Source organism: Pongo pygmaeus, chromosome 18 (genome assembly GCF_028885625.2).
Source record: "Pongo pygmaeus isolate AG05252 chromosome 18, NHGRI_mPonPyg2-v2.0_pri, whole genome shotgun sequence".
NCBI classification, from domain to species: domain Eukaryota; kingdom Metazoa; phylum Chordata; class Mammalia; order Primates; family Hominidae; genus Pongo; species Pongo pygmaeus.
In genome coordinates, this window is record NC_072391.2 from 82820672 (window position 1) to 82834191 (window position 13520).

The 13520-nt window shown below is 56.4% G+C and overlaps 1 protein-coding gene across 5 annotated transcripts in view; it reads left to right on the forward strand.

The window, feature by feature from the left end:
- The window catches only part of GSE1 (Gse1 coiled-coil protein), a 501636-nt gene that overhangs the window by 375493 nt on the left and 112623 nt on the right, over positions 1–13520 (forward strand). For 2 of the 5 annotated variants that reach the window (XM_054452606.2, XM_054452612.2), the window contains exon 1: positions 3007–7309. The exons of the other annotated variants lie outside the window; for them this stretch is intronic. In XM_054452606.2, coding sequence (XP_054308581.1) covers positions 7273–7309 — 37 coding nt within the window. In that variant the 5' untranslated portion in view covers positions 3007–7272. Of the gene's footprint in view, positions 1–3006; positions 7310–13520 lie in introns of those variants that run through there. 5 annotated transcript variants of the gene reach the window in all.

Genomic DNA, 13520 nt, shown 5'->3' on the forward strand with positions numbered 1-13520 from the left:
GGCCTCCCAATGTGCTGGGATTACAGGCGTGAGCCACCACGCCCGGCCTGGAGATTCTTAATTCCATCTTCACAGATTCTTTCTAAATAAGGCCACATTCACAGGTACCAAGCAGACATATCTTTTTTCTTTTTCTTTTCTTTCTTTTTTTTTTTTCTGAGACAGGGTCTTTGCTCTGTTGCCTAGGCTGGAATGCAGTGGCACAAACACGACTCACTACAGCCTCAATTTCCTGGGCTCAAGAGATCCTCCTGCTTCAGCTTCCCATGTAGCTGGGACTATAGGCACACACGCCACTAAACCTGGCTAGCGTTTTTATTTTTTGTAGCGACAGAGTCCCACTATGTTGCCCAGACTGGTCTTGAACTCCTGGGCTCGAGCAATCCTTCCACCTCGGCCTCCCAAAGTGTTGGGATTATGAGTATAAGCCACTGCACCTGGCCATGTAGACATCACTTTTGGCAGATTACCATTCTGCCTGCAGCACAGGGGCAGGCTGGGGATGCCTCAGCCCCAGGATCCTGGTTAGATGCTCTGAGAGGAGACAGCACACATGGGTGGGGTGTGCCCTGTAGCTCCCACCAAGCAAAGGTAAAAACAAAACCTGGATATGCAGAAGTCACCATGAGGTGTGACCGCACAGAGGTTCCCTTTTTTCTTTCAACCTCAGACTGGCTTGAGACTTGGAATGTTCATAGACGGTCCAGGGACCTAAGGACTAGAGCCAGACAGAAAGAGAAAGAGGGTGTGTCCCCTCCCTGTATGCCCGTGCCCTTGGTGAGTGACTTCACTTCTCTGGGCCTCAGCATCTTCATGCACAAAAGTGGGTGATGGTCATTGTGGTGCCCATCTCAAGGGGAGGGGATGCTGGGGCAGGTCCTAAGTAAGATGGCATCGTAGGAAAGCAGGCATCGTGGTGCCCCAGTGCACTGAGGCCCCATCAGTGGGAGCTGCTATTAGCATTATTACCACTGTTATCTGAAACACAAGACTAATGGCTGCTCTGCTCATGGAGTCTCTGTGTGCCAGGCACCGGTGTAATTACACACATCTTCCTGGAGTGCAGGGGTGAGTCGCCTCATTTTCCAGGTAAGGAAACTGAGGGTCAAAATGTTGATGTCACTGCCCGAGGGCACACAGAGGGTGGGGGCGAGATGGAATTTGAAGTCTGACTGCAAATCTTTGCTGATGGTAATGAACACGCACTCTGGAGCCAGCTTGGGTTCCAACCCCAGCTCTGCCACCCACTGGCTGTGTGTCCTTGGGCAAGCTGCTTGACCCCTCTGTTCTTCATCTGGAAAATGGAACTCATGGTGACCTTGAACCAGATTGTCACGAGGATCCAATGCGCTATCCAGGAAAAGTGCTTAGAACAGCAGCTGGCACAGACTGAGCGTGCGGGAAGCATCAGCTGGTATTATTACCCTAAAGAGGGAAATGGAGGCTGCCCACCCGAGGACAGACGGGGCATTCCAGGTTAGCCACGCAGCTTCCCTGCCCCTCCCTTTCCTGGAATCTGGGGAGCAGTGCCTCTCTCCAGAGGGGGAGGTTGTGGCCTGGTCCTGGGGGGCCACCAGATGCCAGTGGGCACAGCTTCTAGCTGAGGCACCCCGCCGCTTGCACTCCCGACCCCAGCCTGCAGCCTCAGTTTTCCCAGCACGTGCTGGGAGGCTATTTTTATTGCTCTCAGCTGACTCTCTTGGCCAGCTAGGCTGTCTCCGTGTTGTGGCAAAGACAGCCCCGCTAGAGGGAGTCTGGGGACCCTCCATTTTGAAGGTGCAGCTGGTGTTGGGGCGGGGGGGCTGCATCTTCAGAGTGGGGATCCGGCCGCATGCCGCCTCCTGGGAAGCAGCCCAGCCTCCAGCTTGTTTTCTCCCATTGAGAGATGAAGCAGTTTTCTCTCTTTTTCTGCTGTGTCCAGAACATGGCCCTGCACTGTTGGGGCCCATTCTTCCCTCTGACCTTGGGTGGGCTTGCAGCGTGGGCAGGGCTTTTTCAGGGAGGTGCGGGGTGAGTTTGCCCCTTGGCGTCACCAGTCTTTAACAAGGGTACCTGGAGGCTTAGGTCTGGGTGGTCCAGCCTGCCCAGTTTCCTACCTCTTTTCCATAAATGTCTGACTCCTCCCCAGAGGTGAGCTGAGGGATGGGGACAGAGAGCATTGCCACCACTGGGCTTTTCCGGAGAAGTGTGGGTGGAGAGAGACAGAGACATCCTTTCCTTGGACCGAATCCCTCTGGGGTGAAGTCTTACGAAGAGCACTGCCCTTCTCACGTGGGCACCTGGCAGTCTGTCCTGGTGTGGCCTAGACTGGTGGCCCCTGTCACCCCTAGCCAGGCCATAGGCACCCTCAGAGGCAGGGGGGCGGCGGCTCCCCTGGGAATGAATGGCTGTAGTGATGGGTTCCAAAAACCACAGCCAAGCCACAAGGGCCAGTGGGAAGGGGAAAATCCTTCCCGCTACCCCGTTCAGCCACACTGTGGCAAACAACCGGGCCATTCAATGGAAAGCCGCCCGGGAGGCCGGCGGCGGGGCACGGTGGGGTTGCTTTCTATTTCTCAGCTGTTTTGGCATCAGGTCGGCAGCTGTGGTGTAACCACCCTCCCATAGTGGGTCTCATATTTTCCTCCCTTACAAAGGTCCCTGTCACCAGGAAATGTCACTAACCTACTTTGAGACGCCCAGATCCAGGGCCAAAGGAGGCTGGGCTATCACTAGAATCTTACAGCTCTCCTTCCCAAGGGTGTGGCTAAAAGCAATTAGGGCTTGGCCTGAGCATTTTAAGGTAATTCGATGCAGGCATTCAAATACTTATTAGGGGGAGATGTTTACCTTTGACTAGGAAGCGAAGATCAGCCAGGAGGTGGCCCACCAGCATGCCCACTTTTCTCTGGCCCTCTCCTTCCTGGTCTGACCTACCCACCGCCAGCCAGGCCTGGGGAGCTCTCCAAGCCCCTGCTTCGCCTCTGTGCGCTCAATTTCTTTCTTTCTTCTTTTTTTCTTTGAGACAGAGTCTCGCTCTGTCGCCGAGGCTGGAGTGCAGTGGTGCGATCTGGGCTCACTGCAAGCTCCGCCTGCCGGGTTCACACCATTCTCCTGCCTCAGCCTCCCCAGAAGCTGGGACTACAGGCGCCCACCACCACACCCAGCTAATATTTTGTATTTTTAGTAGGGATGGGGTTTCACCGTGCTAGCCAGGATGGTCTCGATCTCCTGACCTCGTGATCCACCCGCCTCGGCCTCCCAAAGTGCTGGGATTACAGGCGTGAACCACCGTGCCCGCCCCTCCTTTTTTTTTTTTTGAGACGGAGTCTCGCTCTGTGCCCAAGCTGGAGTGAAGTGGCGCGATCTCGGCTCACTGCAACCTCCGCCTCCTGGGTTCACGCCATTCTCGTGCCTCAGCCTCCCGAGTAGCTGGGACTACAGGCGCCCGCCACCACGCCGGGCTAATTTTTTTGTATTTTTAGTAGAGACGGAGTTTCACCGTGTTAGCCAGGATGGTGTCGATCTCCTGACCTCGTGATCCGTCCGTCTCGGCCTACCAAAGTGCTGGGATTACAGGCGTGAGCCACCGCGTCCGGCCACCGCGCTCAGTCTCAGGTGGACCTCGATGGCTGTCTCCAAGTGATCTTGCCTGGAAGCCAGGCTGATGGGAGCTCCAGACCAAAAGCCCCTTTCCCATTCTCCACAGGTGGCTGCCAGGAGGCAAGCTTCTTTCTGGCATAGTCTTCCCCACTGGAGCAGGGGAAGGGGGGCACCCAGCAGATTGGGGGAGCACCCCTCCCTCTGTACCATGCCTGTGATTGGCTCATAATTACAGGTTTATTGCCTGTACAGCTATTGTGTAATGACATGTTTGCAAATTAATTTTTATGGCTCCTGCCATTAGCATATACAGTAGAGGAAGGTTTAGTATTAATTACTACTGTTGTTCGTGTAATCCCGGAGAATTAAAAACCAATAAAAGAATGACAACAGAAACTGATAGTTTAGGGTCTTTTAAAAATAGTTTTCTTTTTTTTTTCCCGTAAGTAAGATGGGAGATTTTTCCAGTTTGTGAGGGGCTACCGGGTGGGCGGTAGCTCACCCGGGCGGTCTAACCCGCGTCCTAGCCGCCCCCCGCCCCGCCCCCCAGGGGCGCAGATTGTGCAGCTCGCGGGTGATAAATGGGTGGGAGGGAGACGCGGAGGCCCGGCGGGGGGCGCGGGGTGGGGGCAGGGAGGGCAGGTGCTGGACCGCGACCCCGCCGCCCCGCTTGCCAGGCAGCCGCCGGCGGCGGGTGCAAGGGGAGGCGCAGAGAGCTCGCCGCCACGCAGCTCCGGAAACAAAGGGCCGCCGGCGCCGAGGGCCTGGCGCGACCTCCAGGGTCAGCGCGGGGCGGAGCAGCCAGAGGCTGGCGGCGGGCGCGGGCGGCCCCGAGCGGCCGGTTTCCTCCAGGTCAGCAGCTCTGGCGCCCTCCCCTGCGCCCGCGTGCGCTAGGCCGCCCGCGGGGAGGGGGCGCCAGGCGGGGCGCAGCAGCGAGCTTGGGGACTCAAAGACGCTCCTCGCACCCCGGCGGCCGAGCCCCGGAGGAAGGCGGCCGCCAGCACGCCGCAGCCACCGAGCCGCTGGCGGCGGCGGGGAAGAGCGCCACCTCTCCCTTGGCTCCGAGCGCTCCGCCCAGCTCATTTAAGAATTTTTCTGGCGGGGTAGGCGAGGGTTTGGCAAGTGGCTTGGAGAGGTCAAAAGGCACGCCGCTCCCCCCACTGCCCCACCTCCTCCAATTTGCCCTCCGGAGCTTTTCTCTAGGGTATCGTATTCCGGGAGTTCAACTGTCATTTGAAGCCGCTGCATTTAGCAGGGACCCCGGGGCTGCCGCTGGGGACCCCTGATTTACGCAGTGGTTGGAGAGCGTTGGCAGGAACCCAAGCTTGGTGTGACCGCGGTGCCCCGCCGTGTGTACCTGCGGGCTCAGGTCTGTTCCTCAAACCATGATTGTATCTGGGGTCAAAAGGTGACCCCTTAGTGTTACCAAGTCATGATTCCGGCTGGTTGTGCCACCGAGGGGCCCCTCAGGAGGTAAAAGGGCTTGAAAATAAATTGTCACATCAAGAGGCAGCTTTGCAGCGTGCGTTTAAGGAGAGAGTGGGGGGACGTGGGTAAATGGATCCTGTCTCTTTAAAATCGCTGGGCTGGACAATGAGCGCACAGGATGTGGTTTGGCGGCAGGGTTTTTTCCCCTTCGATTTGGGGAATTATCACATGGGGCCTTCTTGAGCTGGTGTGAAAGGGAGGCGGCGTGGGGAGGAGAGATACAGGCTCCACACTCACACTCTCTGTGCAGTTGATCGTTTTCTTAAACCAAATTAGCCGGGGCTTTCGTTACTATGGTGCAGCCAGGGCTTGCAGAATCCCAGTAATAGCATTTATTAGGTCTATTTGCCTGGAAGCATGCCTTCCCGGATCTGATAATGCACCAGTGCAGGGAGAGTGTGGGAGATGCTATCAAGCATTTGATTACACTTGCAACAGGGATTTTTAAGGGGTGGGGTGCGGGGTGAGGGGTGAGAGGAAAAGAAAGGAGGGAAACAAACCGCTCGCCCGAGGAGCTCACCAGGGCCGGCCGGCGTGTGCGTTGCCGCAGCCCCGCGTGGGTTCCACAAAAGGCGGCCCCGAGTCCCCGGGTCACGGTTTGGGGATTCTCCTCCCGGGTCCTGGCGGAGGGCGAACTCCCGGCTCCCGCAGCTGTCAGTCGTGGGTGGGGTGGGAGGGAGGACGGGCGGGCGGGCGGCCAGAGCTCGGAGTTGGGTAGCCGGAGGGGGGGACCAGCGGCGCCCGCAGCCGCCCACTGTTTGCAAACGGCCCCCGCTTCGGAGCGAAGGGGAGCACCCTGCCTTCGGCAGCGGCACCCTCCCCGGGTTAGGAGAGGCGAGCCCGGCTTCCTGCGCCCCGCTCCCCGTCCGCATGGATCTGCCGCCCGGCTCGGCGGCCGCGCGGGGGGAAGCTCGCAAGTGAAACTATTATTATCGCCCTGCGAAGCATGGAGCTGTTGGAAGATGCCGCGTAGAGACGGAAGGAGCCGCCGCCGCCGCCGCCTTCAGCCGCCCGCCGCTGTGCCCCTACCCTTTCGCTTTCATTAGGGGAGACAAATCTGCTGTCAGGCAGCCAGCTTTCCAATTTACCGATAATGATTCTTGCATGAAAATTGATCGAGGGGCTCTCCACCGCCGTGCGCTCTCGCCTCCCCGCTCTCCTCCTGCCTCCTTCTGCCCAGGCGCCAGAGCCCCCGCGAGTTCTTTCTCCTCCTTCTTCCACCCCCTCTCTCTGAGTCAGTGGTGGGACGCCGGGCCAGGGAGATAACCAAAAAAGGGGGGGGAGGGGTGTTGGTGGCGAGAGGGGGAGGGGAGCCGGCTCCCCGGCCTGCTTTCTCCTGCCGGAGACTTGTTTGCAATCGCCGCCTCTTTTATTTACGAGAAGAAATCTCCCCCTCGGTACTTCTTGGCTGTTTGGGTATTAATTTTCTCCTCTCCCCTCTCCCGCTCGCCCCCTCCTCCTCTCCCCGCCACCCCGCCCCTCCTCACCCAGTAGCTAAGGGGAAACAAAACAAAGCCGATTTCTCCTTGGCAACAAGAGATACCCCCTCCCGCCGCCCCCCCCTTCCTTTTTCCTTCTGGTTCTGAACGTGAAACCCTGTTGGAAACAGGTCTCTTGACCCTCGCCCTTGACATTCAAATGGCTGAATGGAGGAGAGATTGCTACTCGCACGTCTTGGGGGCTGATTTTTTTTCTTTCCCCCCCTCTCTCTTTTCCTTTACAAATGAGTAATCCCTGAAGATCTTAACCCCCCAATTTCATCACCCTCACCTCCCCCCTTTATTTTTCTCTCGCTCCTCTTCCCCGCCTGCTTCCCTCCGCCGCGCTCCCCCCTCCTTTTTTTTATTTGCATCTCAAGTCCAAAAGGCAGAAAATACACACGCGGCGAAGACACCCGGGCAGCCGTGGAGGCTCCGGCCCGTCCTTGGTCGTCAATTACCTCATTGTGGATCTGCCAGGGCCAAGGTGGCCGAAGTTGCCCGGGCGCTGGTCGGAGAGAGAGCCTTTTGATCATCTTGGTGGGGGGGGGAAAGACTGATTTTTTTTTTCGTCGCTCTCGGGATCGCTCTTCTGCCTTTATTTTATTGTTTTGGACATTTTTGAGCGCCGTGGTTTGAACGGTGCTTTTTGTTCATTCCTGGGTTTTAATATTATTTTCCTTGTTCATCCCTCTCTGGCAACTATGGAATTCTAATTTGAACCATGTTTGGATTGAAGCCGCCTCTGTATTACTTACCAGGTAAGCAAGCCGTGCGCCTCCCTGGGTCCCGCGCGGCGCCGGCGCGCCCGGGACCCTCCCTCACCCGACCCCCCTCCGCCAGACCCCCGAGCCAGGGTCGGGGCATTGGGTCCGCCGGTGCCCCCCGCAGACGCGCGCGGCCTCGGATCCTCCAGCTGCGGTCAAGCCCGCGGTGTGCGCGGCTACGTGCGGCGGGGAGCGCCCACCTGGCCCGCCGCCCCCACCGCGCCGCCGCCGGGGGTTGCGCGTCTCGCTCCTTTTGTCTGCCCGGAGCCGGCTCCGCCGCGGCGGCGCAGCGAGCGGCCGAGGCACTTAAACCTTCCAACGTGAATTAAGCGCCGAGTGTGAAGTTACTTTCCCGCAGGCCGCCCCGATCGGGTAGCATGCCCCCCACCCCACGCCAGTCCTGGGGTTTATTTCCCTCTGCCTCCAGCCAACCCCCTTGCGCGGTCTCGGCGCGAGGTGGCTCGCCGGCCCCCCCGCCGCCCCCCTTCCTGCCTGGGATTCCCTGGAAGGTTTTGTTCCGCCGAGGTCGGAGGAGGGGGCCGGGGAAGCTCAGGAGGGTATTTGGCGTGGCTTCCTGTTTCCTTAACCTTCCTGCGCGGTGACAGCCGCTTGCCCTGTAACTTTCTGTTTCGGGGCAAGTCGCGCTTTCAGCCTGGAGGGGAGGGGAAGGGGTTGACAGCTGGAGGTTTGGGGAGACCCTCCTGAATTCACCTTATTTGGACTTATAAATCTTAAAAAAAAAATTAAGTGTAGGCTAAATGGAAGCTGGTGATCAGGAATTCAGGCGAGGGAGCCCTGGGTGGTGAACCCCAGGGTTCTCCCCCACCGCGCGCCGGCACCCCCACTCCTGTGCCCGCTGGGATCAGGGAGAAACGCAAAGGCCTGCCCCAGGTGGGGCCACGTGACCGCAGGTCAGGAAGGCTGTGCTGCGTGTGACCGCTGGTTCTAGGAATGAGCTGATTTTATTTCCTCCCTCCCTTCGAGTTGATCTCCCTTGAGCTTTGACACACGGTACCTAATGAAGGTGGGGTGTGTGTGGGTGGGGAGGGTGATGTGGGGGTGTAGGGAGGAGAGGGGAAGTTCCTAGTTTTCCCATGTTGAGGCTTTTATAAAATTCTGCGGAAGACGCTGCCCTGGAGCTTTATTTCTGAATTGTTTTGCTGGGGAAGGGTGCACGTGGCCCGGTGTTCGGTTTCGGGTTTTTTTCCTCTGTTCAGAAGATCCTGTCACTTTTGCTGAGGCTTCCACACCGCTCTGGAGTCCCCAGGAGGAGCGTGGGGGGGAGGAAGGGGCCTGGACAGGACCCAGCTCCCTTGGATCTGACCTTTGCTGCCCTAACCTGGCAAACGTTTTCACTGAGTTAATAGAGCAGGGCAGAGGGTCACCAGAGTCCAACTGACTTAAAAAAAAAAAAAAAAAAAGCAGGAAAGACTCCTCCTGGAGGAAATCTGTACTTTTATTCTTTTTGAGTTTCGTGGTGTCTGTTTTAGTTCCCAGTAACTGACCAGGTCTATGTTTTTTCCTTGGTGTGTATGCCGTTTTGATAGGAAGAATATTGAATATTTCCCAGCGTTTCCATTCCATTCTTGATCTTTTTTTTTTTCTCCTCCTCTGCCTGAAATGCAAATCAACAACAAACAGCAAGCTTGGCTTTTCCCTCCCTCCGCACTTCCCTTAGCGGATCCAATCCAAATTAGAACCGGGAATCCCCAACTTAGTAAAATAAAGGTTGTAAGGGGAGGGCGGAGTGAGCCCTTGGGAACTCAGAGCTATCTCCGCCATGGGAAGATTCCAGGTAAATGAGGACTGGGTCTGAGCCGCGCTGACATTCACCAGAGCCCTTTAACCCAAAATGTAACAGATCCTCATGCTGTATCTGGGTTTTTCTCCTCTGTCTCCCCCCGGGTCTGTGGCTGGGGGAAAGCAGAGAGCTTGTGCCTCCCCGGCAGCTGTGCCTGCCTTGGAGGCGCTCAGGACAAGCTTGTGCCAAGAATGAATCTTCTTAAGTACAGGGCGTCTTCAAAGCACAGGTGTTTGTAATCTACACCCCTCTTCACCTGCCACTGGAGGCTGCTGGTGCATATTGATTCATCAGGTGACCGATTTTCTATTTACACAGGGAGCCTCAGAAAGAGGAGGAGGAAGTGTCAGGCTGGGAAATTCAAAGCCATTAAGGAAGATCAGCCCAGGCTGGAGTAAAGCCCCCAGTGGGTAGGCAGGAGGGGTGACTTTTGTCCTGACCGCCAGGGAGATTAAGAGAGGTCAGAAGTGAGGGGAGGGGAGGTCGGGGCACAAGTAAATCTCAGCCTGTGGATGCAGGCTTTCCCCGCGTTATAGTTTTTTTGGTTGTTGTATTTAAAGTTCCCACTGGGGTTTTACACTTTATTGTCTTAGTGTAATATTCAGGGTGAGGGCTTACCGGGAAGAACCACGGTCAGGGAGTGGCTTCCCAGGGCTGGGGTTAATGCATTGAGAGTGATGGAAACAGCAGTGGACTGGTCCTCTTTATTTTTTGAGATGGAGTCTTGCTGTATCACCCAGGCTGGAGTGCAGTGGTGTGATCTCGGCTCACTGCAACCTCCGCCTTCCAGGTTCAAGAGATTCTCCTGCCTCAGCCTCCTGAGTAGCTGGGATTACAGACACCCGCCACCACGCCAGGCTAATTTTTGTATTTTTAGCAGAGATGGGGTTTCGACATGTTGGCCAGGCTGGTCTCGAACTCCTGACCTCAGGTGATCCACCCACCTTGGGCTCCCACCTTGGGCTGGGATTACAGGCTTTATGTGCCCAGCCCTGGCCTGGTCCTCTTGAGTGCTCTCAGGCCCTGTTACAAATGCTTTGTGGGCTCTCTGTAGATCTCACTTCCTCTCTCTCAGATAGGTGCTGCCATCCACCCCACTTATCAGATGAGTAAAGTGAGGCCCAGGGGCTCAGCAATTGCCCAGCTTGGGAGTGGCGGAGCTGGGACATGAAGCTGGCTTCTGTCTGCCACACTGAACTGGGAATAAGGGGGCCCAGGTGCAGCAGCCAGCCTGGCTTGCCTCGGGCCTGTGGTTCTGGATGAGAGGCTGACCCTGCCCCTCAGAGGCCTGACACCGTGGTGCTCTGCAGCCTCTTGGACTTGGTTTCTATGCCTGATGCCAGATCCCAGACACTGCAGGGAGCAAGGGCCCAGAACCTGCCTGTCCAGCCATTGCCCCGGGGGCAGTTCACAGTCAGGCTGGCATCAGGCACCTGCTGCTCCTGTTTGACAGGTGAGAGGACTGAGACTGGGCAGTAGGTTTGAAATCAGGCTCTGCCTCTTCCGAGCTGTGTCCTTGGGCGGGTGACTGATACTCTGAATTGAGTCTGTTTTCCCACTTGTAAGATGGGATCCATAATTGTATCTCCCTCAGGATCAGTGTAAGGCAAGGGTCAGCAATCCATGGCCCGGCCCATTGTAAGTCAAGTTTGATTGGCACACAGCCACGCCTGTTCCTCTGGCAGCTTTCACATTATAATGGCCAACCTGAGTTTTGTGAGCAGAGACCATCTGGGCTGGCCACGCCTAAAATCTTTAGTTACTATCTGGTCCTGGACAGAGAAAGTTTGCCCATGCTCTGTTGCAAGAAACAAAATGAGCAGGTCCACTGAAGATGGTGCCCGGGATGAAGTTAGCACTTGTCGAGTGGTAACTGTAATAATAATAATTATTATTTTGTCATGGTCATTATTGTTATTGAGGTATAATTATTTGCAGCAAGTCACAGAGCTTTTTTTTTTTTTTTTTTATGTGGGACAGAGTCTCTCTCTCTTGCCAGGCTCGGGTGCAATGGCGAGATTTCGGCTCACCGCAACCTCTGCCTCCCGGGTTCAAGCGATTGTCCTGCCTCAGCCTCCCAAGTAGCTGGGACTATGGGAGCGCGCCACCACGCCCAAGTAATTTTTTGTATTTTTAGTAGAGACGGGGTTTTACCATGTTAGCCAGGATGGTCTCAATCTCTTGACCTGCCTTGGCCTCCCAAAGTGCTGGGATTACAGGTGTGAGCCACCGCACCTGGCCAAGTCATAGAGCTTCTTAGTGGGGACCTGAACTCTTGTCTTTGGACCAGGCCTCTTGCCGCCGTGGTTGTAGCATCTGCCTCTTAGTGCTTCTTCACTGGCCAGGGGGAAATGGTAGCCGTGAGGGGATGCTGGCTGCAGGGAAAGCAAGGTGCAGGGGCGTGTGTGAAAGGAGATGGGGCTGGTGGGTGGGAGGGTACAAGCTGTGGCCTCCACCTTCCTGCAAATGGGGCAACTGGGAAATTCAAACGGGTCCCTTCTCAAACCTTCCTCTGTATGTACGTATGCCTAGATCCCCCCTTTCCTGAACTCCACCAGGCTGCTAGCCCCATGCTGGTGCAGACTGGGTGTCTCCTTTTTACCAGACTCAGTGCCAGGCCAATAATAACAATCCTAAAAATAATAATAATAATAATAATGAGGACTGGGCGAGGTATCTCACACCTGTAATCCCAGCACTTTGGGAGGCCAAGGTGGGTGGATCACTTGAGCCCAGGAGCTCGAGACCAGCCTGGGCAACATGGTAAGAACCCCTCTCTACAAAAAATGCAAAAACAATTAGTCGATCGTGGTGGTGCGTGCCTGTAGACCCAGCTGCTCAGGAGGCTGAGGTGAGAGGATCACCTGGGCCCAGGAGGTCGAGGCTGCAGTGAGCTGTGATTCCACAACTGCACTGCAGCCTGGGTGACAGTGAGACCTTGTCTCAAAAAAAAAAAAAAAAAATTATTCATGAGGAAGAGGCAGTGGCTGCTTCGTCTACTATTCCCATTCCACGCCAGACACCGTGCTTCCTCAGAACAACTCTAGGAGGTCAGGCTACTCTTGTCCCACTTGACAGCCCGGGAAACTGAGGTAGAGAGAGGTTGAGGTCACATGTGCACTAAATGGTGGAGCTAGGCGCTGATCCCGGGCAGTCTGGCTCCAGAGTCTCTGCTTCATAAATATTTGTTGACTGTGTTGAGTGGGAGCTGGCCGCTGGTGTTGGCAGCGGTGCCCTCCCAGCCCCTTATCTGGTTCCTGTCATTTCTGGAGGGAGGACTGACTCCTCAGCCATCAGCTGACCCCACCCCAGCCCCACACTGAACTCTGGGTGACCCTGGCCTTCCCTCAGGATCACTGTCCACTGCTAGAAAGGCTGCCCTCGGCCCTCCAGGGAGGAAACTGAGGCCCAGAGAGAGCTGGGGCTTGGCCCATAGCCATGAAGCCTGCTGGTGGTTGCTCTAGGACTCGGGGTCCCCCTGGAACATTTCCCCACCCCTAGCTGCCCCCTGAGGCCAGAGCGAGTCATAAATATCTCATCCGGCCTGTCCTAGGCCCCTTTCTGACCATGGTGGGAGGGGCTTGCAGGAGACTGAGGCTTCCCCTGCCGAGAGCTGGGGTACCCAGAGTGAAGCTCGGCCTGCTCTGCCTGTGGGGGCCGCTGGATTGTATTTCCCACCCATCTAAACTGCTTCCAGAAAGTCAAGGTGTGAGGCTGGGGGGCTCAGGCCCACCTGGGTTGGGGGTGGTGTCTGGAGGTGAGGTCAGGCTGGAACCCAACTGCCAGGGTGCTCGGAGCCGAGGCGGGGACGGAGACGGGGCACCCACAGGGACCAAGGTCTTGCATAGCCTCAGGCTTGTCATGGGACATTAGCAAACCATAGCTGTGGCGCAGGAACCACCCAAGACCCGCTCTGGGGGCAGGTTAGGCCTAATAGGATCTGACTCAGATAAAAGGAAAACATGGCTATTTTAGTTGTGATTGAGAAAGCTGCTTATTTACAGTTCAGAAACTCAGCGGGGACAGGCATTTCGGCTTCCATCTAGCACTTTCCAGGCAGTCACTAATTAATCTTCCGATACCCCTGAGAAATGGGGAGGCCGCCACGGTTCCATCTGTCGGCTGGGAAAGCCAGGGGCCCTTTTGTCCCAGCTGCAGCCCAGCCCTTTTCCGAGGGGCCTGGTCTGGTTCCCACCCCCCCCCCCCCCCCCCCCCGCCCAATTTGGTTCTCATTAAGGTTTTTTTCTTGCTTAAATGTGTTGTTGTTACGCCATGGGTGGGAATCTGATATAGTCCCGCTGGAAACTGTCTTCTTATCTCCTTGACTGTGGAGACAGAAGAGGTTTCTTTGTACTCTGGGAGCAAATGGTCATTATGTTACCTGGATTCCGGGGCGAGAATTCG